We start from the raw sequence: 25,275 nt of genomic DNA on the forward strand, positions 1-25,275 counted from the left end.
ATTTTAAAAACAGCATTTTTAAATGTGTTTGGCTTACCTAACCTGCTCAAAGACTTTGTGTACAATTACATGGAATCCATTATTTGTATTTGGAGCAACTGAATTCTTTATTTTTGCTCAAATTAGTAGCACACTTAATTAGTAAATAAAGTAAATCAGTACCAACAGGCCTAAAAAATGAAGTGTTACTATATTCTAAAAACCTCAGCAAGCATAGCTTGTTTTATCAACGTAAACAATTGCAATCTATATAAATATATAACACCATAAGTGTACTCCATGTATGATCCCTGCTTTATTTTTTCCCTCCATAGAGCTTTTACAGATTATCATAGCACAATATTAAGTTTTTATTTAAACTGCTGTACACAATAGAAGCCATTACATGGCAGTGGTTACAATTTACAGAAAACAATGTATTGAAAAAATAAAACCAGAAATTAAATAGTTTATTGGTATAAACTCATTGATGTTACATGTAGTTCTCCTACGAGGAACAGAAGATCCATCCTGCAAAATTCTTGGTGTTAGATGATAAAATAGGAAAGAACAGTGTCTGACAAATTCATAATTTAGTTACAATAGACTTTGTTGTTGGGGAAAAAGCTGATTGTGGGCAAGGATATGGACTTAAAAATGCAGTTGTAGCGATACTGATGATATTTAATATTTAATTGTAATTATTTTTCATCATAATTCATTGTTCATCATAATATTTGTTAGCGCTTGGCGATAGATCAGTCTACATCCATTAGGCAGTGTGGTCACCAGCCATATATACATGTTCTTCCAGGAATCCAGCACCTTCCTGCAGGGAAACAAAGACATTATTTAAACTACAAAAGTTTTTTTTTTATCAGTGTGGATGACCATTTTAGAAACACTGTCAGGCACCTGAGACTGCAAAGGCCCCTTTCCTTCAGAGTCTAATTTGGGATTGGATCAGTTGAACAAATAGCAAAAACATATGCTAAGGAATAAATTAAGCTGCAAAAACAGCAGTGATTTGAAACAAAGCACACATAAATAATTTTCTTGTATTTTTTTAATGTGTTGTACTGTTTAAGTGTTAAGAAGTGACCTACAAATAAAATGCTCCTGAAGGAAGCTACTGCAGCTACTTCTGCTGAGTTGATGAAATGTGATTAAGTCTCCAAACTGAGTGCATGGGGAGTCATTACAGTTTTAATTTATGGGTGCTACTGATTGGAGCATTTCAGTGGCAGTGGCCATGTTTTCCAAGTTTAGTTCTCTCCAAGTATGGACACCAAGTCATTTAGGCAGCTGGTGAAGACACACATAGATCAACCTATCCAATGGATCTTATTTAATTGTTTTGACACAAATGTTCAGCTACAACAGCACTACAATCAAAGCTAACCCCGAAATATTACCGTTCTGTTAAAAGTGTTGTGACAAAGTTGTATACTTGGTGTACTGATATTCTGAGAGCAAATAAAGTGTCAAAGTATAAAAAATAAATAAATCAGATTTCTCACCTGTGAGCGTCACGATGTCAGCTTATTTCTTGTCGGCATCTGCAATCACTGGCTCTGTATAACAAAGACACGTGATATTCAGGATACTGGGTACTGGCAAAGCAAGTCCTACAGCTGAAATAGAGTTTTTACACATATCCAAAAGACCTCGGATTTTAGTACAGCTTTAAGATCCTGACTTACGTTTGACCTCCAGCTTGCAGCTGACAGTTGCCTCTCCGTGATCATTCTTGGCTCTGCAGGAGTACACACCTCCGTCAAAGTTGCCAGGCTTTCGGATCTCCAGGGAGCAGATACCCTGGACACAGATCTGCCTGAACTTGGGGTCATCTCCAATAATCATCTGGTTTTTCATCCACACAATCTTGGGCTGTAGAAAAACCGATTCATACAGTATAACTGGATGTAAAGAGCAAAACACCTTGCAAAGACTATGAACAGAAGTATTGTTGACATATTTGTGGCTTTGGGACTGAAGCAGAAACAACGTACACACACAGCTTGGGAGTTTAGTGGCATTAAAAGATAATAAATATCTGGTGGCCTCTTTGCATCGTATTGTGCTTAGTACCATTTATCCTACATCCTGTTGGTGACCTAGTGGATTGCAGACATGAAAGAAGAGGTAAGGGACTGAGACAGTGAGCTAATGAGCTAATGGGTGCAGCTTTCGTATGTTTAAGGAAGAAGGTGCCTATGGAACAGTCTAGCTAGTTTGCACCTCTGGTAAAATCGAATCTGCATGCACATTTAGACTTTAATATTTTAAAGACCAGAACTGTGTCGGAGGTTCTACATATGTAGCGATTATCTAAGCAAAGCAAACATTCTTCAACTTCTGTATTTTGTTAATAACAGGTAGTAGTAACAGGGACCTAATAATACATGTGAATTACAGTGCTGAAGTATGATGAACCCGGGTGGACATTTGGGGTGTGGTTTTACATGAGATCAGCACTTCGAAGATTCTTACCTAGTTATTATCCTTTTAGCATTACTTGCGATTATTGTGATGTTTCTTTCTTTCTGTAAGAGTCTGTATGAAGAATTTAATAGAAGGGTACGTCCCCACACTTTTATATGGCGATAATTTGCAAACAAAACTGCAACCAGAAAGTAGCCAATAAAATAGCTTTCACACCTGTCTGTAGTAGATATTTGGATTGAGGTGTTGACATAGAGCATTTTTATTTCGCTTGTCCTTTTAAAATGTGATATTTAGTGGGAGAAGAAAAACGTATTAAAAAGTATTTAAGCAAGCAGAGGAGACTGATCACTGATGTTCACTCTCCACCTCACAGTATAAAGCACCTTAAGACAGCGGTTCATATATTATGAATATATGAACTGAATTAGAGAATTACAAGAATGTAAATACAATTCACGTGGATTCATCAAGCAAGTTTTATAAAAAAAAAGCTTCAATTGATCTCTGTGATCTATCTTACAAGCAGTAACTTGGTCCATCAAGTTAATGACTGTAGACTGAACTGAAATTAAAAAGCACACTACTGTTGTCTTGAGACCAACAAGAGCTTACAATTGGTGCTGTTGAAGTGCTAATAGAGTGCAAATAGAGAGAGATGTTACTATACTTTTGGGGATCCCCTGACGGAGCAGAGCAGCTTGGTGCTATAGCCAACAGTAGTGGCCCGGTCAGCCAGGGATGTGGTAAACTTGGGTGCCTCACTGAAGTCACGTTCCTTGTAGTCAGGAGGCTTGTAGTCAATGCCTGAAAATAGAGGAAAACACAAAATATGTAGAATGAAAAAAATTTGAAACATGAATTGCAGCCATGGCCTTTTCTATACATCCCCTCACATAGGTGATGGAGAACAAAACTGTCTGATGCAGTCATATCGCACATCAAATGGTTTCTAACCTGTTTCTGAGTGAAAAGTCAGTGTGATGTCTGACTGTCCGCTCATAAGAAAAATAGAGGTAATTATCCAGTGAAATGTCAGAAAAACAATTTGCTGTTGTGTATATTGCGTTGTGCATCACACTTTATCCAGGGATCACATAACAGATGTGTTTCTATTAGTGGAAACACATCTAATGTGGGCTGTCTCCTGTTTTGTGCCACATGTGAGAAAAAACAAATCCTGACCATGTTGTCCGGGGAAAGAAATGTGACTAACGGGGTCAAAAGCCATTTTAAGTCATACAAATTTTTAGCAAGCTAAATCGATTTTGTTTTTTAGTTTTTATTGTAAAACAAATCAAAATGTTCATTTCTGGCTCCAGAACTGTCCTTTATAGAAATGCAAAAATTGTCAAAGATTTCAGAAGTGCCACTGCAACCCCCTCTGGCCTCTGCTCCATAGCTGCGGGGTGACCTCTCCTTTGGGGCTCTACTCAGCTCTTCCCAGGAGGGTGGCACGGTTCCCCCCCCTTTGGTGGTCCTCCTCGGGTCCTTGTACTCTGGGACCTCTGGATATCTGGGGCCTGGATCTCCTCCATACCTGCTTCATACCCTGGTGGACGGGGCTATGGCTCCCCACACGCCCTAGCAGATCGTTACATGGAGAAACCTTTGGAATACAAGCATGCTGATCCACACAGGTATGCACACAGGTGTGCACACGGGTGTTCACAGACGCGGACTACAGCTTTCTTGGCTGCTGCCTCAAAGCACATTGTGCGCTGTCTATCTTGCGTGCTGCACAATATCGTTTATTATTTAGTATCTACTGTTATCTACTGCTAGCAAGTTTATTGTGATGGTGCTGTTTTTTTTATTATGTTGCTCTTTGTTGTTTGCTTTCTCTTCTGTTTTTTTTTCTCCATACAGGTGATCCAGGTGTTTTTGTTTGTTTTTGGGGGGTTTTTTTGTTTTTTTTCTTTCTTCCCCCCCTTCTCACCGTCTCTTCTCCCCTTTGGTTTTCTTTCTTTCTCTCCCTCTTTCTTTCATTCTTTCTCCCTGTCCTATCCCCCAGTCATGTCTGTCCCGTTTGTAGCAACTGAAAATAAAATAAATTCATAATTATAATAAAGGTCAATCAAATGGACCAATATGGCAAGGCCATGATGATCCACTTGGTAAAATAAATCCGCTTGGCATCTTTCTTGGCCTTAAGACAACAATTCTGATGGCTAAAGATCCAAACGGGACACAAAAAAAAAAAAAAAAGATTTCAGAAGTGGAGCATTCAGTCTGCACAAGATCTTTTATTTTAAACTGTCTGGATTGTCTGCGGTTCCTGTAATTGATTTCCTCCCAATAAAGGAAATGGAAATCCAGCTGTTCTTGTTGCATTTAAGATTAAGATTAAAGGGATTACAGTATACTGTACTAGTGGGTGATACATTAGTAATCAAATAGTTTAATGTTTATTGGTCCCCTGATTAGCTGTCAGGGATTTCAACCACACTTCACGCTACAGAAGTGAATTTTTGATTCATTTAGTTCTATTCTAATGAACGTAAAACGGAAGCAATTCTGTTTGGCCCAAATCGTTCCTCTGATATCCCTGATGTTGACCTTGCTGCTCTGACCCCTCACCTGAAGAGCTCGATTACCAATCTTGGGTTAAAAATCGACTCTGCACTTACCTTTGATGGCCACGTGAATGGGGTGGTGAAATCGTCATTCTATCAACTCAGGCGTCTGTCGAAGGTTAAACCTTTTCTTTCAAGGTGTGATTTGGAGACTGTTATCCACGCTTTTATAACCTCACGCTTGGATTATTGCAACTCCCTTTTAATAGGGGTTGAATAAATTGAATAAATGAATAAATTAAAACATTTCTGATATCTTCCTTCTAATGCCTTATAGCTCTTTTTAAAAAAAGTACCTGTCTTCAAGATCTTGGCCTCTTCTTTTGTAACAGCAGCACTCTCACTCATTCCACACTTGTTTTCACCAAACACTCTGAACTTGTAGGTGTTGCCCATGATGAGGTCTGAGATGGTGGCATTCAGTCTGTGGTAATGCTCCAACACAGTGAACCAGTCCTTTAAACACACACACACACACACACAGACATGATGGATTATTAGCAGACGTATTGGGGATTCAGGACATGCGGTATGTAATTTATCAGTGGAATGCGACTATTAATCATCAGAATGAGTTAGCTGTTATGACCTGAAAACAAGCGGCCCTTTGGTACAGAATACTTACTCCAGTTTTTTTGTCCGCTTTCTGCACTGTGTAACCCGTGATCTCTGTGTTTCCATTGTCTTTGGGTGCAGTCCACTCCAGAGCAACATTGAAACCCCAGGTATCCACAATCTTTACAGTGGCAGGAGGCCCTGGCAGCTCTGCGAACAAACAGGCATGGGTTGAGTATCAAATAGGACAGTTTTAAAGGCATCTCACACAGTATCAGAAATTTACTCACCAACAATTTGAAGGGTAATTTGAGCCTTGTCCTCAAAGTCATCCACCTTCACACACATCTCGTACACTCCAGAGTCCTCTCTCTCAGACGCACGGATGAACAGGATGCTGTCTCTTTCGGTACTGCGAATGTTCACCCTCTTTGTGTCAAGGGGCTGCCCGTTCTTTGTCCAGGTGACCACAGGTTTGGGTTTTCCCTGAGAGAAGAAGCAAACAGACAGTGAATTCCAGTGTGTTATTTATTACCCATGGAGCGATGCACAGAAATCTTCCAATCTTACTGTGAAGGGGATGGTCAGATTGATCTTGTCTCCAACATTAGCGACATATCTCTGCCTAAGAAAACGAGGTAGACGGACCTTGGGACGATCTGGAGAGGAAATCAATGAGGAAAATAATTAATGGTTATTTGAATTATTTTCTTTCGTATGCTGTTTGCAAGATATATGTATGCAGGACCCCTCCAACTTGCTTAGTGTAAATCATTCCTTCTCTCTTTTGGAACCCACCTCCACCCCATCTCCGCCTCACGCAAGTCACTCCATCCAAGTTTCCATCTTATCTTCACCACCACCAACATCTAGGATTGTGGCCTAATGCCATCACCGCTGGAATTTCATTCTCTTGTGTTAAGTCATCAGTCTAATCGCGAATAGCATAATTGAATTCTGTAGATCAATAAATCACGTTCAATTCCTTCTAATGATCTGTCCTTATTGAACAGAGAAACCAAGAACAAGGCTCAGTCATAGGATAGTGACTTGTGAATCATAAGGTACTGTCGCCCTATACACTAGCCTGATATCATTATTTATCATTTGTTTTACTCTCAATGGGAACCATTATTTAACATCGCATTGTCCATTCATCCATCTGTTTGATTCATTTTCTTCCGCTTATACAATTCAGTGCCACAGTTGAGCTGGAGCCTAACCCAGCTGTTATAGGGTGAAAGGAGGGATACACCCTGGACAGGTCACACCTAAAGACATATTAGAATCACTATTCAAACTAACATGCTTGGCTTTGGACTATGGAAGGATGCCAGGACACTCAGAGAGGACACGCAAAGGTCCCACCCACTAGATTGAAACCCAGAACCTTCTTGCTGAGAGATAACAGTTCTAACCACCACATCCTCGTGCTGCCTGCATTATGTTGTGTGAAAAATATATTGCAGTCTCTGTCAAGCAAGAGAGTCATTTTTAAAATGGTTTATTGTTATTTACACTAGCTGTGATATTTTTTTATTTATTCTTGATGAGTTTGTATAGTTGACTGTAGGGCTGTGCGATATGACCAAAATCTCATATCCCGATATAAGAATTCTATCGTCCCGATAACGATATAAATCACAAAAATGTAACATTTTCTGTAAATTCTGTGACTCTCTGGCAGCTCGACTTGCGGGAAGTGTTTCCAGCTGCGCGTCGTGTAGCTGGAGTCGAGTGTTTTAACAGATGCATGAAACTATACATTTTTAGACATAAGTTGTAAAGGCCGCCGTTTTCTTTGTGAGTATTTATTACACGGCGTGCTGCGGGGAAAAGCCTGTTCTAACGTTTGAGTCTACGGTTTATTTTTTAGCACCTGGCGGCTCTTTTTCACTTCTCATCCGTAAACAATCTGCTCTTTCACGTGATTCAGTTTGTTTTGAAAAGTCTCAACAGGATCTTGAGTAAGTAAGTGAGGGAGCGATTAGGAGTTATATAGAGTCTTTCGATCTATTTAGTGCATTACAACATAGGAGAGTACTTAAGCAAGATAGTATTTGAGTGTACAGGCATGTAAATTCATATATATGCATCTTTATTAATATGGCATACACATGAAGTTGCATATGAAAGAAACTGAGACCTATGAACATGTAATTTTATAAACATTACATTTGTATGTTTTCATGCCAAAATCAATATAAATCAAATTAACATAAAGTTGATATGAATGCCTTAATTGTTGCTTTATTTATTATCGTATTCACAAAAATTGATCTACACTTGTTGTTTAGTTCCTTGCTGTGTAGTCTCTTTTGTGCGATGTAACTGAAAGCTGACAATCAGTGAATGAAAAACAGAAATGTTTCAGATGGTTAAACACTTGGAAGTGTCCTGCTGTAGCTTGTTTGTAAAAGTGATTTGCAGAGAAGCAACACCTGCTGAGTGCAGCCCAGCAACATTTGTCAGGTCTCTAAATAAAGCAGGCGTACTTTAGTCAGTATATCGCTTCTCATGACGCATGATTTGGAGATTCGGTTACCCCCACTCACATCAGAATGCATTAAAATCGCAGATGAGATAAGCAGACACTCATCTGGACACTCCTAAAAGCAAATGATGAGTAAACATTAAATGGGATGTAAACTGTTAACTGTATAAAAAAAAAAAATCAAAAAGAGGGTAAGCTAAGGTATTAGAAAGCATACACTGCATGTTAGGTGTCTTATCACTTCATGTGGAGAGGATTAACCTTAATAAAGATTTGTGCTGTAAAGTCCATGGCATGTTTCAAGATAAACAGTGAATCTCCAGCGGTGTCATGAGATTTAGGTGTCATCTGAGAGGTTAGAAGGATACCATCCACCCCCTCTCTACTCTGAGTCAGGACACGCTGGAATTTCCCATCCACCCCCTCTCTGCTCTTAACCCTTCCCTAAATGCTTGCAGTCAGATCACTTGACACCATCGATCTTAGAGAAGGGAGCCTGACATTCCCCTCAGCGTGAATCCTGGCAGGGATCACGAAGCAATGCCAAACCCTCCATAGAAAAGTCTGTGTTAACAGCACAGACATCCCAGTTATTTTCTAAAGCTTTGTGGTAATTTTGTAGGAAACCATTCATAAGTTGATTCTATATGGAGGCCACCCGCTATGGTGAACACGATGGTTAATGTGACTACTGAAAGACTGCCAGTTCAGCTGGGATCAAGTTGCCTTCCCTCCCTGTTTGACTCTCCATTACACATAACGATGATTTGTGAGGGGACCCAGAGTCATGCAGCTCCTCCTTATAAAGCCCTCAGGGTCCAATCATCTTTCACAGCAATTCAGCTCAGATACATATACTGTCTATGATTAACACTGTAAGGTGTGCAGCAACAGTAAAACCGTCCACTTATCAAGTGTGTAATTATCACACTGTTGCCAGCTCGGTCGGGGTTTCAACTTAAAGTGGAAACAAGAGAGAACACCACAGTTTTAAAATGCAACATTGCAGGCATGTGCCAACAGGACATGGACAGCTGAGAGGAAAAACATTGCTGAGCTTCTTAGCTTTGACTCCTGCACTTCGCAACTCCCCTTTCTCGTGATAAACTTTAGGCTATATCTGTTTCAGATGGTACGCACTGTCCTCTTAAAACACTAAATTTAATCATTTAGCACCTGGGAGAAAGTTTAATTTCATATATATGATGTAGAACGTCTGTTTATCTAGTGGATTTATTAAACAGCACTGATGTAAAAATTGGGAAATAAGAGTAGAGAATGGCCTGATTTTGGAATGATTTTTTACAGCTTTTATGGTTGATTAATTGTAAAACAATTAGTTTATGGTATTAAATACATAAATAGTATGGACAATATATTAAATAGTATTGTTAATTCAGGATTTAGTACCCTTTAGTTTATCTTGTAAATAATTGGTTTTCCAAGAGGTAAAATTCCCTTATAGAAAATGTTCAGATTATGTTCTCTATTGGAAACACTTCTTACCAGCGACCTCCTTCACCAACACAGGCTCAGGGAGGCTAACGGGAGGACTGCGGCCACCTTCGTTCACAGCAACCACTCGGATCTTCAGGCGGTCACCAGTGGTTTGGTTCTTGATAACAAAGCGGGAAGACTTCTGCAGTTCTTCATTAACTGCTTTCCAATCCTCAGCTGGATGAGAAAAATTACACACAATGATGAATGAGTTTAAAAAGCTGTTGTTTTTCAAAGGAAGAGTCTGCCCAATATGCAAAATGTAGAAAGAGTGAGTTTGATTTTGAGTGAATTTATACAAATTATCAGGCACTAAGAAAAATGCAGGACAGTGAGCACTCCTTTTTTGCAGCGTTCATATTCATTAAATTGCTGTGCGGGTCTGCTAAATCAAGCCTGCACTGTATTGCTGCTGACATTAGCTTAGTGCTGTAAGTCTAAATGCAGAACATCCAGCAAGACTGCAGCGGCTCCTGAAATGCCTCTTTCCTTGTAGGGAGAAGTTAGGTAGCTCGTGATATAACTCTGCGGCTGACACTTCAGGAACAGCTGCTGCTGATGTGCCTGACACACTTTAAAACAGAAAAGAATAAGAATTTCCTGACTATATTTTGAAAAAATAAAAATGAAAAACTTTGATGCAATTAAAGATGCACGTTGTGAAACCCTAAAATCTGCAGCTGAAAAAGTAATTCAAAGGTCAGCTGACATTTCTGTCAGGGTATATTAATACCACTATCTGACCCCTTTCGTGGACATGCTGCTATATGATGCACGTGGTTCAGAGAAGAGCTGGGCTTACTTCCATCCTTGCAGACTTCAATGGTGTACCCATCTAGACCTGAAGCCCCAATGTTCTCTGGCTGGCTCCAAATGATAGTGACCGAAGTATCGTTCTTATCCTCAACAAAGAGATCCACAGGAGCGCTTGTGGGCTCTGCAGATGCCACATAAAATACAATTATTACATGAATGAATTTTAAAGACAAAGCTTATAGTATGTTGGAATACATTTTCCTATTTTAATGTTGTAATAAGCACAAAGCAAATGACAAAAAACAATGAAATAGGTTTTTAAATAAAGTTTTCGCTTTCATGAAAAGGTTACCTTTGGGTGGTGGGGGCGTAGGTGGTTTAGGCTCTTCTGGTACAGGTGCCTCAGCAGCTTCAGCTGATGTTAAACAGGCATTTGTATTATTGTTGGCAGCATATAATGAGCAGAGCAACAGCATCAAATATAATCCAGCTATGCATCTCACAGCTCTCTGTCCCCTTTGCTGGGAATTCAAAGGATTAACAATGCTATCACATGGAGAATTTCCATCCAGTTAGTCTCAAATGACAAAATCATCTCAGTTGTTAAGGAGAGAGAGGAGTGAAGAGGAACACGTTTTCTATTTTTGCAGGTTGGATTAACACCAGCAGAGACTGCTGCTGGTGCAGCCTCCTGTATCGCTGCACTCAAAGTAGTTATTATTAAGTGTTATATATTATCAATTAATGCATTGAGGAAGGTGGAACATGTTTTGAGACTAAGCACTGCAGAAAGTTTTATCAAGAAGTCACTTAGAGTAGTTGCTAAAGCACTAATGAACAAGTGAAGTCCTTTAATTTACCATCATCAGTGGAGGCAGCTGGCAATTCCTCAAAAGCAGGAGTGGCAGCTGATATTAAGGGTTAGTGCACTCATTTTTATGGTAGAAGACAACACTGAGTGTGCATTTCCAGCATGGAGTTAAACGATTCAAATAAAAATGAACACATACTCCTCTGTGTGACTGTGAGTCAAGTCAGTGGGAGCATTGATGTTGGCGCTAGATTTCAAAATCAGTGTTCAACAAGACGAATTTAAGTGTTGTAGATTATAGAAAAACGCATTTTAGTCGATAAACATGCACTGTCAACATACATTCCTACAACAAACGTTTCATAATGCACTGTGACTTTTAGGATTATCTGCTTGTAAAACATGCAACATGCAAGTTAGCGTCATTATGTTTCTGCAGAAGGGCAAAAGTAAACATTTGAACAGTTCACACTGACCCCTCAGAAGTGCATGTGTCTAAAAAGTTACCATTGGATCAATTAAAGAGTTACCGACTTATCAAAAGTTCAGCCATCGAGAAAAATGATTAAAGGTGGGCCGTTTGAGACACTGCTGTGCACGGGTAATTACCAGGTGGCGCAGCCTCTCCCTCGGCAGCAGGGGCCTCTCCCTCGGTTGGGGCAGGCGCAGCTTCAGCCGGGGGGGCCTCCACGGGAGCGGGCTCCGGGGCGGGTTCAGGAGCCGGTTCAGGAGCCGGCTCTGGAGCCTTTGCCTCCTCTTTCTTGGCTGGTTCTTTCTTAGCCGCCTTCTTGATTGGGGCAGGCTTGGACGGCATGTTGGAGGTGGCAGCTAATTCCCAACTCGTTTAAGTCCTTCGAACTGTATCCAGTGCCATCATTCCTGCGGGGGTGGCAGGCTTATATATGGCTCGGCACTTTCAGACGCCGCCCCCTAATAATATATTACATGTAATGGATACCGACACCATGTATGACTCAGACCCCACTCAATTTGTCCCAGTCTGTACACTCACTGTACATACTGTATATTATTAACTGCTTTACTAATTTTAAAAAAAGCCTTTTTAAATCAATTTGATATGATGATGAACTCTATTACTTAATGGTTACTGCAATTCCTAGTAACAGGTCACTCATGTCAACTTGAACAAGAAGCAACAGAATAAATATAACATGTATTTTATTAATTTCAACAAACAGTGATAAGTGGATGAAAGCCTTCAGAAGCATGCCTTATCCATGTATTGGACCCAACTTTGAAGAAATATATCTTTCTCTCACAGATTTAGTTTTTCCTCCTCAGTGATTGTTGCCGCATCCAGAATGCTGACATATTTACAGACTTTACAATGATGCTCTGTACAAAATAGAGAACTTAACTTTTACAAAGGATTCTTTAGAAAAAAAAAAGAAATATCAAATATCTGAGTATTAAAAAAAGAAAACATTATCATCTATTATCAATGATTTTCCTAAACAATGCATTAATGTTAACATTTTTTCATCACACAGCAAGTTTACATGCATTTACAACACTTAGAAACCCTTGACATTTGCACATTAGTGACACTGCATACAGCGTAACATTGTTTTCTTAATCTTAGTCCACAACAAGCTTTGCGAAAATATGACTATTCAGCAACATGTATTGGCCTAAGATGTCAGATTGTTTTTTTTACTTGTTTTAATGCAGACTAACTGCGAACTATTTCCACCTCATCTTTTGATTTTTTAACCTTCCTTGAGGGGACTGTTGTGATTTGATAAACTGGAACTGAATTGCTTTTTATTTCGTTTTTTATTGTCATTTGACGATTTACAAGTCCAGCTGCATTACTTTAGTTGCCATTCATAAGGACAAAACACATCGGCTAAACTTATGAACCCTGTCTTCAATGTATCACCAAACAAATCCTCTTCTCTTTAAGGCTCTATCTCCAGCTGACACTTATCATGTGGTGCAGTTTGGTCCGAATTAAGAAATCAAAGCCCGACCATATGAAAACACAGCGTTTGTTTGTGAATTTCATCATTGCTGATTGCCAACACCAGTAGAAGTTGCTGCATAGTCCCAGTACACTAGTAAGCAAACACAAATCACAGCTACCACAGAACAACAGGCACAATAACCAGTGAATGAGAAGCTGGAGTTGATGGCTTTAGTTAACCTGCAAAACAGATCAGAGAGGGGCTTGTAACACAGTCTGATACCTCACATATTTACAGTAATCAAAGTCAGCATGATGTCAGGGTAAGAGTCCCAGACACTTGACATCGTTTTTGCTCTTCGATGTCTTTTCTTCATTCATTTTTTAGTTTGCTTGTGACCAGTAAGAGCTGCAGATTAGCTTGAAGATTTAAAACCAGCCTTATACAAACAGTGCAATAAAGCAAATAAGCATGAAGCATCTCAGACATAAGTTTTTAGACTTTCTTATTGAGCTGTCTTTAAGTGGTCCAACATTCATTTACAGGTTTTACTTCAGGTGAAGTTTAGTCTGAGCACCAAAATGTTGGGGATAAAGAATTATTTCAACACCACTTGCACAACAATCTGTCATTTACTCCATAGGGGGCGTGTTTACACACATCTACACCAAATTCTTCATAAAGCATTTTAAATCTTTTTAACTCTTGCCTTGGAATAAGCACTCTACTACTTGATTCTGCATCATGTGCCCAAAATCCTCTCAAACATAAATACTGCAGGACATCAACTCGGGTATATACCGTATAAGATCTCACATGACTTCAGCCACTACAGAATGTCTTTAATAACATCTCCTATGAACTGTCACACATTTTCTTCCAAATATATTTCATATTTCTTTTGTGGTTGACAGAAATTACAGACAACTTTTTGCTAACCTACCCAGAACATCTACACAGCTTTTATCCAACACTAAAACAGTTTGGGACATTTTTAAGGAGCACCATGAGTACCGTACCTAAATGAAATTAAACATGAGTGGGGAGAAAATGTTCTTTTTGTTTGTGAAGCGTGTAAAAAATGAAACAGAAACAGGCAGCTCTAAAGCCACCCTGCTCAGCCATTAACAAAAGTGTTTAGCAGTAGAACTTTGATAAGGCTTACTTTAAAAGCACCTCCTACATGACTGTTATACGGCTGCTGTATAGGTATTTTCTATACATTCATAGTTGAACTTAAAACCCTAACTTGACAGTCAATATGCATGATTAAAGTACAGTATTTGGTTCAGTATATTCGATATTTGCACCAACTAATGCAGATAAAGTAACTGCAATGCAATCTGACTGTATTTACAGAATATACACAGTAACTAGTCTGAATGTTTGGGGAAAGACTTGAAAGAGATGTGCCTTTTCCTACATAAATGTTCTAGAGAAACAATCTTGAATTGGATTTAAATAACATTTACTCGTTATGTCTTCATTAGAGGTTGTTTGTTAAGTTATATCATCCCTGTGTAGTAAGTATCTAATACCTGATACATATGGCGACATTGGTGGCACTACTTAAGTAGCGACTAAAACAAAATTAAGTGTGCAGCGACAAAGTGATGAACTTACATCACTGATAAATAAGTTCTGTTTTATGCAAAAGAGTATGACAGCAGATTTAACTCATAAACTATGAAAATGATAAAGAAGATGGGAAAAAGTAAAAATATATTTTGAAAATTCCACTTGGAGTGTTCAGACTTTTTTTTTTTTGCTGTGAAACGTAACCATGATGAACTGTAATATATAATATAGAAAGCTGAAGAAACAGCTTAGGATGCGGCTGTCTTAGGATGTTATTGATAAAAGCACCAGTATATTCTGCTTAAGTTGAGGTGACATTGATGTCTTTGTCTTAAGGCATATCATAAGTTTCACCTGCTCGGGCTGTAGAGTTCAGGATTGCATATATGTAAGATTTGGCCTTCAAAGACTGATACAGTAGATATGTGCCAAAGAACCTTGCAAGAAAGACTGGTATCTGTGATGCTGTCATACTCTTTTCCAATGGCTCTTTTTGACAAACACTTCAAGGTGCCCTTGAGCATAAAACAGGATTGACCGTGTGTTTTGTTGCAGAAGTCCCCTGAAGCTGAAGTGCTGAGCTGATGGACTTCTTAACAATCCACTAGCACCAATCTAAAAGTACTGAGGGCTACCATACTGGTAAAGATATCTGATTTATGTGAAGTGATTCTTAAATATATAATTAAGTAAGAGAACATAGCTTTTCATTTAACAGTTTTTTGAAAATACTGAATGGGTTAAATGATTTGGATTTAATAAGTCATATTTTCAAACTTCTCCTGCAGGAATGATGGTTTTTAATAGCCCCACAACCATTTCTGAGGGTCCATTTGTTCCTGAATATGCACTGCATACACTGCAGTACAGTAAGCAAAAACAAAAAAATTGGAGAGCTAAGTGTTTAGGTGTGAGCTTTGTATTCAAAGTTTAGGCAGGCTAGGGTCTTCTTTGTCTGGTGATTCAATGAAATTGGCAGCCTCTTGAAGTTTCAAAAGCATTGCCATCTATAAAAAAACAAAAGAGAGATTTGGGAAATTAGAACTTCTCTGGTTTGCAGATCAGTTTAAGAAATAATAGAAAGTATTGGGACACTGTCTCTATTACCAGAGGATCATTTTCCATGGAGCTGGGCGGAGTCTCTTTGTGAGGCCTCTCCTCACTTGGCTGGCAGGGGCTGCTGGAGCCGATGCTGGGAGGAGGTAGGTGGAACAATTTTGCCTGGTCCTGCTGGGCAGATGGCCAAGGCAGGGTGCCCCTCACCCACTCCACTGGGTCCTCCCATACTGCCTTTTGGCCATGGACCTGAGGAGTCACAACATAGCACCAAAGTAAAATTAGACTACAGCATTTCCTGTGAAAGGAAATACAATGGTGCTTTCAGAGAATAATCAAACTGCAAATTAATCTTGACCAAGTTTTATTTCAACAAGAATTACTTATTTTATTTGCTGTTATGGCTGCCCTAATCAATAAAAGCTGATTAAAAGTTTTCACTTTAAATGATTAAAGTGGTTCACCTTGATGCCATCCTTGGCCCCTTCTTGCAGGTATGGTATGATAGAGTGGTTCCAAAGATCAATGAACCATGATCGAAACTCATCCACTGTGACTGGACAGGATAAGAAAAAGCAAGGGCCTAAAGAGAAAAAAGCAGAAAGAAGAGTGAGAATGCAGCAACAACTATCACATCGAAACTAAACCTGTTTCTTCATTCCTAAAGTCTCAAGTGCTTCATACCTATGAGGAAATCCGATGTGCTGTGCTTCTCTAGGAAGGTGTGCAAATGATACCACAGTTTGGGAACCCAGTCTAACACCCTGATTAGATCCTCATTGGTCAAGTTCCTCTCATCTTCGGACTCCATCAACTTCCTGTGCAAGTATCGCACAAGGAAGCCATTGGCTGGCTCCACATTATTGGAGAAGGTCACCATCCTGAGACAATGAGAAGCATTGCATGTCACAACGCTAGACTTAATAGTTTGTTAACAACATATTTCATTATTTAAGAAGGTTTACCTTTAAGCTACACCAACATTAGATACATTGTAGTTTATAGTTAATGTTAAAATGATAGAAATGAGCTATTCTTTATAAACTACTATTAATGTTAATATTTATAAAGACGTCTTTTTATTTTGGTCTTTTGGCTTTTAGAAGCCTATCATTATCCTCTTACTTATAGTACTGGGACAGCATTATTGAATGAAGCATGCAAAAATTCTTCAACCAGCATTAATACTTTCAACAGGTTATTGCTATATATTAGTTACATAGTCATTTATAACCAACCTGAAGCTGAGATGCAGGCCATGGTTTGCAATCATCTTCACTGGCTGATTGCTTGTTCCAACAATGTAAGGGCTAAACAATATTGCACAGTTAAGGCCACATTCAGCACCTACATAACTATGGTTTATCAAGTTGTATTCATGGAGACGAAGTTTACCATTTGTGATATTTGCAGGTTAGAGCACCATTGACAAGTTCACTGATGGAAGCAGGATCATGAATATCATCCAGAATAACCACCAATGGTATTTCCGTTGCGCTTTCCCGGTCTATTTGATTCGCTAAATTAGAAAGATAAAGCTGCAGATCCTACAAAGAAAGAGACAGAGATTGCAATACAAAATGATAAAAGTAAAATCATACAGGTGCAGACTGGACAAACTCAGTCTGTGGAAGAAGAATTGTGGGGATCTTTAAGGGCACATCAGTTTCTGTTACCTTGCATGACTGGCGGTGCATGTTGAAAGTGACCACAATGCCATCTGTGACTTCGCGAGCACTGCGGTCCACCAGGTACTCAGCCAGCCGGGAAGCGAGGTACGTCTTCCCAGTGCCACTCGGCCCAGACAAGATCAGACGACGATGTTTGAGTAGAAGACTTATGTAGTGCTGCATCATGGGTTTGGGAATGAGAGTTTCAAATACCAGGCTGTCCACACACTTCTCCTTCAAACCTGAGCATAGTGAAGGAAAGAAAGAATGACTTGCATGATCAACTGCTCTAATAAACAAAGTTGATGACTATCTGCTAATTACATTGGATGTATCAGCGATGGTGATAAAGTGCAGTTTGATACATAATATTTAAATGCTTGATTGGAATTCTGTTAATATCTATACCAGAAAAAATACACATTGCAAACTGGACTGGCTTCAGTCAGAAGATGTTGTGAAAATAGATTTATATTACTTTGCATGTCCTTCATAATCAGCACAGAGCTCAAGCATTTCACTCTAAAAATAGTTCTGCATCAAGTGTAGGAAGTCTTTGCACCCCCATCCCCCAGCCTGCAGAAGTGCAATCTTCCTTAACATCTATGGGGCCCATGTGTCTGACGCTGGTCAACCAGCTGGGCCTGACTGCCCTGAGATCATGTTACTCAGAGCCCTGTCTGGGCTGCCGCTGCTTTCCCAGCTCTCCGAGCACTTGGCTCCTCGCATTCCTGCATGCGAAGGTGGAGCGGGGTCAACCACCAAACCAGAACCATGACTGTTCCCACCAATCATCACTCTGGTTTAGAATCACTGATGGGCTCAACATGTGTGCAACTCAACAAAACAAAACAGTGCCAAAGGGTAAATGCTTATACCTCAAATATATAATCCTAGTGATAACGCTAAGTGAGCCTCTGACAGCAGGTCACGTTGTTGTTTACATCTATATCTGTTTAGACATGACCTTTGACCTTCTAGATATAAATCACATAATTTTATTGTATTGATATTTGTTGAACTTTGTTATAATATACATAGGAATGCATTTGAATTCTTGCATCAAGGCCAAAAATCATTTTTGTGGGGTAAAACAAACAAACACTTTTGACCATTAAATTCTAATTAGTTCTTCCTTAAATATAATTCAGTGTTTGAATCGGACAGACATATGGATAACATGAAGTGTAGTGTTTCAGGTCACAACTGTCAAAAATAATTATTTTAATAAAATAGCGTTTGGGGAGAAATAATGACCTCATCAGCTGCTTTGACCGAGGATCAGAACAGTGCAGTTCATTGGTTTTGACCACAAATGATTGTAGAGAAGTCGGCTCAAGCTAAAAAAAAAAAAAAAGCCTCATACAAAAATCATTGTGAATTAGGAAATTTGAATGTTGAATTCCAAACTTTACGTTTCAATACTAATCTGAATGAATTTACTTCTAATTCTGTGAATAAAACATCTTAAATTTAGTAGCACTTTAGAAGTTATACATTTTCTGCAAACCTTTCAGTGCCACTGTGATGCTACTGGGGCCTCGTGACATGCAGCGAGAGGGTTGTGTCTCAGGAGCTTCTCCTCCCAGCACTCTCTTAATGTGGCCCATACTGTAACTGTAGATGGAATCTGTAGACAGTCCCAGACTGGAGGTAGGGTCCACCTTGGCTATATATACCTGGAAGAAAAAGTAAAGAAAAGCAGAACTGAGTAAAACTAAGTAAAGAAAACTCCTTACAAGAAGAAAAATAAAAATATGTACAGTATAACAAAAAAATAGTTTTAGAGCTATTCCTCCACACAACACATTTGGTTTTATTACCACCACACAAATAAAATGAATGATCTTTCAAGCCCATTACCCTCGTAACAAAATCAGAAAGTTATTTTAAGTTTACAGATGCAGCTCAAAAACTAGAATTATGAAAAAGTTTGTAATTTCCATTTAGTTTATCATATATTAAATTTTCAATATTCGTTTTGATAGTTAAACCCTAAAGTTCCTTCCATAAAAAAATAACTCAAAATATTCGAATATTTCAATTTAAGTTTAAGTAAAGTACTATTAAAATGGTATGAATACTGTGTACCTGTCAGTTCAGTATATGCAATCACAATCATGCAGAAGACTACCGACTTGACAGTTGTCCAGACGATGATCACTGACATTTCCCACAAGGAGAGTAACCTAGCGAAAGTTATTGCTAAAAGGCTGACTGTCTTCAGAGGCTGTACTGAAGCATACTAATGGAAAGTTGACTGGAAGGGAAAAGGGTGGTAGGAAAGGGTGTGCAACCATCAAGGATGTCCTCAGTCTTGAGAGGACTGTTGAAAAAGTCAATTCAAGAACTTGGAAGAGATTCACAAGGAGTGAAGTGAGGTTAGTTTAAGATACAGATATCTTCAGCAAAGTGCTAGAACTACAGCTGGACCTGACTGTTGCTCAATGGTACAAAGTCTCATTTTTTTAGATGACTGTAAACTTTACATTTCAAAGATTTACTGTCTACTGTTTACATTTTAAAAATCAAGTCCCAAGAGACTGCAGGAAGAGTAGAGAGGTAGAGAATCCAAGAAGTTTGAAGTCCAGTTCGAAATTTCCACAGTCTATAATGATTAGGGGTGCCATATCATCTGCTGGTTTTAATGGTGGTTGCTGGTCCATGATGAGGATACTACAGATGTTGAACGTTTCTCTACTATAAACTCTTTTTGATTGATCTTGGGAAAATCATAATAACTTAAGACACTGGATTTCTAATTTTAATGAGCTCTAAGCCAGAGTCATCAAAATTAAAAGAGAAATGGCTTTAAATATTTCACTTTATGTGAATGTAGAAGATATGAGTTTTTGAATTAAATACCATTTTCAGAAGCACTGGTATGTATGTTTTCTGTGTCTTACTTTACACCTCTGAACAGCGCTCCTGATGCTCCTCTTGATGCTAAAGTTAATGTGACAGCTGAATTGTAATTGTAAGCATGCTTCAAATTTGCATTCAGCTTTTTAACAGGTTGCAGTGAGTGAGGATTTCTCACCTTAAAAGCCTGGCTGACAGCTGAGTCAAGCATCACCCAATCCATCCTGCCATTCACTCTGACAGTGCCGACAAAGAAATCCTGCTGTTTAACCTCCTGTTGACACAAAGTGAAGTTAATAGGTGATTCACAGGTGGCAGAGGCAATTTAAGAGGAAAGGAAGGATTTAGAAAAAGCAAATTTACGAAAACATACATCTTTAAAGACACGTAGATCCGCAACACAAACCACGACCCTGACACGATGGTCATCTCTCTGTGAGGAAAGGCTGAGAGAATCTGCAGTGTGGATGTCTGCTAAGCAGTAAATCAAAGAGTGTATAAACAGAAAAAAGAAAGCTAATGAGGCACAAGTTGAAAGTTGAAAACAAGCAGTGTTAATTTTGCATTATATTCTGTATCTACTGAACTGTAATTTTAAAAGATCATATTTTATAGACTTCAGAACAAAAGCATGGATTTTTACATCACCATCTATTAAATGACCAAGGAAACAAGTAATGGATTTTGACTTCCTTGACACTGTAACTTTAATTTTTATTGTTATCAGACATTTAATCTCTGGGCATATAGATTCTAAATAATGGCATGAGGCAATTATAGGGATTCTAGAAAATCCAATGATTTCAGTGATACTGAATTACATTAAATTATTTTTTCTTCAAATAAATTCGGTTGAGAAGTTCTTTTTATCATTCAGATAAACATGCTGATTTTCACTGTTCTGTTTTGTTTTTTTACCCAGTTATGGGACTCATTGTTGCATTCTTACTCCTATAAATATAAATGTCAAAGATGGAGCTGTACCTGAGCTGCTCCCCTCACTCAGCCCTCTGCTGTAGCTTTTAGGCACGTGCATGGCTACTGACTGTCGGGGTGATGAGCTTCCCAGAGCAGTGAGACCTGAGGACTGGGAAACAGAGCTGGAGGGTCCAGGAGATGGACAGGGAGACAAAGTACCTGTCTTCAGATGGTCGTTCTCAGCCTTCAGGTTTTCGATTGTCCTCTATTTAAAAATAAATAAATAAATAAAAAATTACCGATCACTGCACTGTTTACCAATTGCAAAATACAAAACACTAAAGGGTAAGATTTTTACAAAAGCAAATCAACTGGTCTAGACAAAAATCTTCATAAAATAAACATCCGGCTGGAAAATGAAATGCACTTTGAGGCCAACCTTTTTATGAAACAAACAAAAGACAAAATTATATATACCTGCATGTTGTTCATGGCCTCCTGCAGGTGCTCCAGCTGATGGGCTGAACTCAGAGCCTCGAGGCGGATGTCTGTCAGTTTACGCTCCTTCTCCCACAGTTCTGTGCGCAGGTCTGTTACAACCTTATCATCACCTGCCTCACTCCCTTCAGAGAGTCTGGTGACAATGAAATTATGGGAAAATTATCATTATGGTACTGTAGCAGGGATCAGAGGAATGACAGGAAAATAACAATTTTACATAGTTCTGTGATATTCTGTTTTCACATCTACGAGAAGTTTGTATTTATTTATATTGTGATTCAATTCCTTATTTGATATGCATATAAATAGAACAATGATAAAGATCCTTGTATGGTACCTTGAAGATGATGCTGAGGCTGAGGATTTCATTGACACCGGAGGGTTATCTCCATCATGGTGGATTTTGGGGGAGGAAGGTGCTGAGGATTCTGGGGTGGCAATCTCTTCAATGTCAGCATATGGCCCAGTTGGCTTTGAGCCCTTCTTACTAAAAGCCTTGTTGAATGAGCTGCGTAACTGTTGGGAGAATACATGAAATTGAGATGTAATAAATAACAAGCCTGGGAAAAAAAACAAGAATAAAAGCAAAAGACAGCTGAAAAGAAATTCTTAAAAAGTGATTGTGATGACCTGAGAGTTCACAGAATGTGGCTTTTTTTAAACAAAAAGTAGGCAAATATAAATTTCCAAACAAAAAAAAGTTGGTGAAATGTTAGATTTACAGCAAACTAGTTTAATAAAACTCATTTAGTATGTTGGGGTTTTCAGTTCCTGAAAATTGTAACAGCAGTTTGAAGTCCACAAGACAATAAATTTAATAATAAACATTTAATAATAAAGCATGATTAAATCATACAGTAACTGTGTATGTTTGAAAAACAGACAAACAAAAAAAGGGATGACAGAACATTTCCCAACATTTAGGAAGTATGACTCAAAGCACATGCAGGCTGGAGTGGAAAAGGTTTGAGTTTTATTTACTGTAGCAACATCACTCACCTCAAAGACCTAAAATAAAAAAGCGGGGCAGCATGAGGGAGAGACCAGAGTCATATTTAATACGAAAGATGGAACAAGACAGGAGGCGAATCACACACACACAAGCAGGAGCGTAAAGTAGGACAACAACTGACTTTTTCAGTCTGAACACACAAGACACAACAAGAAAAGGAAGCAAGACATGTTCATTCATTTAAAATATTCATCCATTTAACCATTGAGCTGTATTGTTATAATCACAATTAAAAGCAATTATAATTCTATAGCTCCACCATACATTTCAGATGTTATATGTAAGACAAAAAGAACAAAACGACCCAGTTTTATCAACACAGTCACTGAATGTGGTCAGTCTGATCAATTTGGAATCACTAAATTGATACCAATATTGTTACTTTCATCTCGTTTCCTGATGATTTGTATGAAACGATGAAATGTATTTGTTTTTCCTGCCATATATTGTCCTGCACAGATGCCATACAGGATGGTACATTAAGACTCCTGGTGAACTTCTTAGGCACAAATTTAGTCAGTGACCAGTGTTTCCTCACCCAGCTCTTCTTCTTCTTCTTCTTGGCCTCCTGCTCCTTGAGGCTGCCCATGCTCGAGTGGCTGGTGGTGCTGGTAAGACTGGAGAGGCTTTCTGAGGAGTTCTGGCGGTTGATCTGCAGCTCTGAATACCCAAAAGAAAATAGAAGAGTTGAACAAGGAGACAGAAGTATATGACAGTCAAAATCCTACTGTATATCATAAAGCGCAGTCTGTACCTTTGGGTGTGACATCAGGATTACTGAGGGCCCCCTGAATGATTTCCTGGGCTTCAGTATTTTTGGCCTTCAGAATGTCAATGGTGTCCTTCAATTCAGTAAGCTCAGAGTCCTTAAGGAAACATCAGTATGTAGTCATGTTAGTTGATGGGTTAGTAACTGAGCCAAGATTTTTCTGTACCGACGACTGTGGAATGCCTCTTCACTTTCACTAAGGATGTCAGGTTGTGTTGAGTGACAACATCGAAATCCTATCATGACTCGCATCTCATTTTCATGACAACTATGCAACTATGGTCTCTTTTTCACTCACAAAACTAACCTAATGAGCAGAGTGCATAGTTTATGATTAACATCACTGGAATTTATTTGCTGATTATGTAGTAATTTCTGTCTGCTTTTAGCTGTCATGTAAGAGATTGTTTATGGCGTGTTTCTAGTGTTACCTACTTTTCTCATCAAATTTCCTCATGTAAATAAATGGAGACTGGCACAGACTTCGCTACCGTTATAGTATTCAATCATCGATGTAATATCGCCAAAATACCTTTTGATCTGAGGAGACAGACAGTGTCTGCAGGCGTGCTGTCATCAGGGCCAGACTTTGTTCAAATGCTGCGACCAGATTAGCCTATGAGAGAAAGACACAGAGTTAAAAGGCTACAAAGAGAGAGTGTGTGTCTGTGTGTGAAGGATGGTGAGGCAGCAGACAGGTATGAGTCACCAGCTGAAACAAATCGATTTGCAGCCTCACACACTCACACCACGTCGAACAAATAGCTTTCTTCATCTGCTGGGAGAGGATAGAAGGGATGGAAGAGTCAACAGCTGCGGATGATGTCAGAGGTAAAAAAGGACATTATGGTAATGGTGGTAATGTTCAAGGGGATGTTGCACTATGGGACAAAGGTTGTTAACCTCAAAAGCCATGGATAACAAAATCACATTTAATTAGTTAACAGGTACATGTGAGTTTTTCTTTGTTTTACAATAAATAGTTTCTACAAGGATCTTTTTGCAGACTTATTTTTTCAGTTGTTTTAGAATATCTTCCATGTCCAAAAGTCCACTTGTTACTACCCTCTGATATACATTTAGAGCTACCAAAAATACATTTTTTGTCTCATACTGCTTGACTCATCATTAGGTTTGCTGCTGACCTCCTCAGAAGCTTTTAAAGCTATCCTAACCACCTAAATAAAGAGCAGTCAGCTACTGAATTGTCACTAAGAGCAGCAGACCTTCAGCAAACCTAATATGTTACACTACCGGAAAGACGTTCCAGTAAAACTCATGTCAGCCACAAAACTAAAACCTAAAAGTAAAAAATAAGTCAAAGTTAAACTATACAAAGAGACGCCTCAGAAAACTGTGCTGCAACATTTTTTTAGATCAGCTGTTTTATATTAAATAATGAATGTAACTGTTAGTCGTAGCTCTATTTAAAATGAAAATTAGCATTCAAATCGGAAGGCTTACGCCACACCACACCACAATTCCACCATGTCAGATGTCACAAGAGAGTGAGACAGGGTGCTCTGAAAGTAACTAACAAACCTGGCCTAGCTGCTACACACAGCATCCAGAGGTACAGGACAGTGGGAGGCAGGCAGAGGGCAGCAGTGAGTCCAGCAGTCAATGCAGCCCAGGTTGTAAAAAAGAGGGATAATGGTGTTAGGAGAGCGAAAACCTCTTACAAAAACATACGGACAGACCAACAAACACACTTAGTTCCCCATACATACATCAAAACATCCAGATTAGTCAACAGCAAAGCCTGTTAGTGCATGTGCAAAAGAAGAATGTTGTCTACTGCATCAGAAACTGCAGATTAAAGGGTCACAAGCTGTACAATAAGATAATTAAAAGTAGCTGGGATGGGA

At 38.9% G+C, this 25,275-nt stretch overlaps 2 protein-coding genes across 11 annotated transcripts in view; both read right to left on the reverse strand.

Annotated features, from left to right (window-relative positions):
* Positions 1-184: 184 nt before the first annotated feature.
* On the reverse strand, positions 185-11,995 carry mybphb (myosin binding protein Hb). The gene is made up of 12 exons (XM_085407345.1): positions 11,723-11,995; positions 10,655-10,717; positions 10,349-10,483; positions 9,556-9,723; positions 6,126-6,214; positions 5,846-6,041; positions 5,626-5,765; positions 5,297-5,456; positions 3,095-3,231; positions 1,683-1,869; positions 1,500-1,553; positions 185-808 (listed from the first exon to the last, which is right to left on the reverse strand). Exons 1-11 carry the CDS (start codon positions 11,925-11,927, stop codon positions 1,522-1,524), a joined length of 1,512 nt encoding a protein of 503 aa, XP_085263471.1. The 5' UTR covers positions 11,928-11,995; the 3' UTR covers positions 185-808; positions 1,500-1,521.
* A 280-nt stretch (positions 11,996-12,275) lies between these two features.
* Positions 12,276-25,275, reverse strand: part of nav1b (neuron navigator 1b) — an 87,122-nt gene continuing 74,122 nt past the window's right edge. For 8 of the 10 annotated variants that reach the window (XM_085407342.1, XM_085407336.1, XM_085407341.1 and 5 more), the window contains 16 exons: positions 23,940-24,023; positions 23,393-23,504; positions 23,177-23,298; positions 21,964-22,142; positions 21,603-21,759; positions 21,192-21,390; positions 20,581-20,681; positions 20,386-20,481; positions 18,856-19,024; positions 17,352-17,587; positions 17,071-17,222; positions 16,914-16,985; positions 16,360-16,556; positions 16,140-16,258; positions 15,727-15,924; positions 12,276-15,626 (listed from right to left, as the gene is read on the reverse strand). In XM_085407342.1, coding sequence (XP_085263468.1) covers positions 15,543-15,626; positions 15,727-15,924; positions 16,140-16,258; positions 16,360-16,556; positions 16,914-16,985; positions 17,071-17,222; positions 17,352-17,587; positions 18,856-19,024; positions 20,386-20,481; positions 20,581-20,681; positions 21,192-21,390; positions 21,603-21,759; positions 21,964-22,142; positions 23,177-23,298; positions 23,393-23,504; positions 23,940-24,023 — 2,277 coding nt within the window. In that variant the 3' untranslated portion in view covers positions 12,276-15,542. The remainder of the gene's footprint in view (positions 15,627-15,726; positions 15,925-16,139; positions 16,259-16,359; positions 16,557-16,913; positions 16,986-17,070; positions 17,223-17,351; positions 17,588-18,855; positions 19,025-20,385; positions 20,482-20,580; positions 20,682-21,191; positions 21,391-21,602; positions 21,760-21,963; positions 22,143-23,176; positions 23,299-23,392; positions 23,505-23,939; positions 24,024-25,275) is intronic. The other 2 variants (XM_085407340.1, XM_085407344.1) reach the window with 1 other exon arrangement.

The sequence above is a fragment of the Rhamphochromis longiceps genome, linkage group LG5 (assembly GCF_057381845.1).
Source record: "Rhamphochromis longiceps isolate RC_006_pf linkage group LG5, R_longiceps_female_GT1.1, whole genome shotgun sequence".
Classification (NCBI taxonomy): domain Eukaryota; kingdom Metazoa; phylum Chordata; class Actinopteri; order Cichliformes; family Cichlidae; genus Rhamphochromis; species Rhamphochromis longiceps.

Bases quoted from the DNA above. Each gene is read 5' to 3' on its own strand.
- mybphb (XM_085407345.1), bottom strand. From the start codon at position 11,927: ATGCCGTCCAAGCCTGCCCCAATCAAGAAGGCGGCTAAGAAAGAACCA. The intron at 10,484-10,654 runs GTAACCTTTTCA...TGGCATCTGCAG, and splicing joins TACGCCCCCACCACCCAAAG to AGCCCACAAGCGCTCCTGTG. The intron at 3,232-5,296 runs GTACTTTTTTTA...CTCTATTTTCAG, and splicing joins GGCCAAGATCTTGAAGACAG to GCATTGACTACAAGCCTCCT.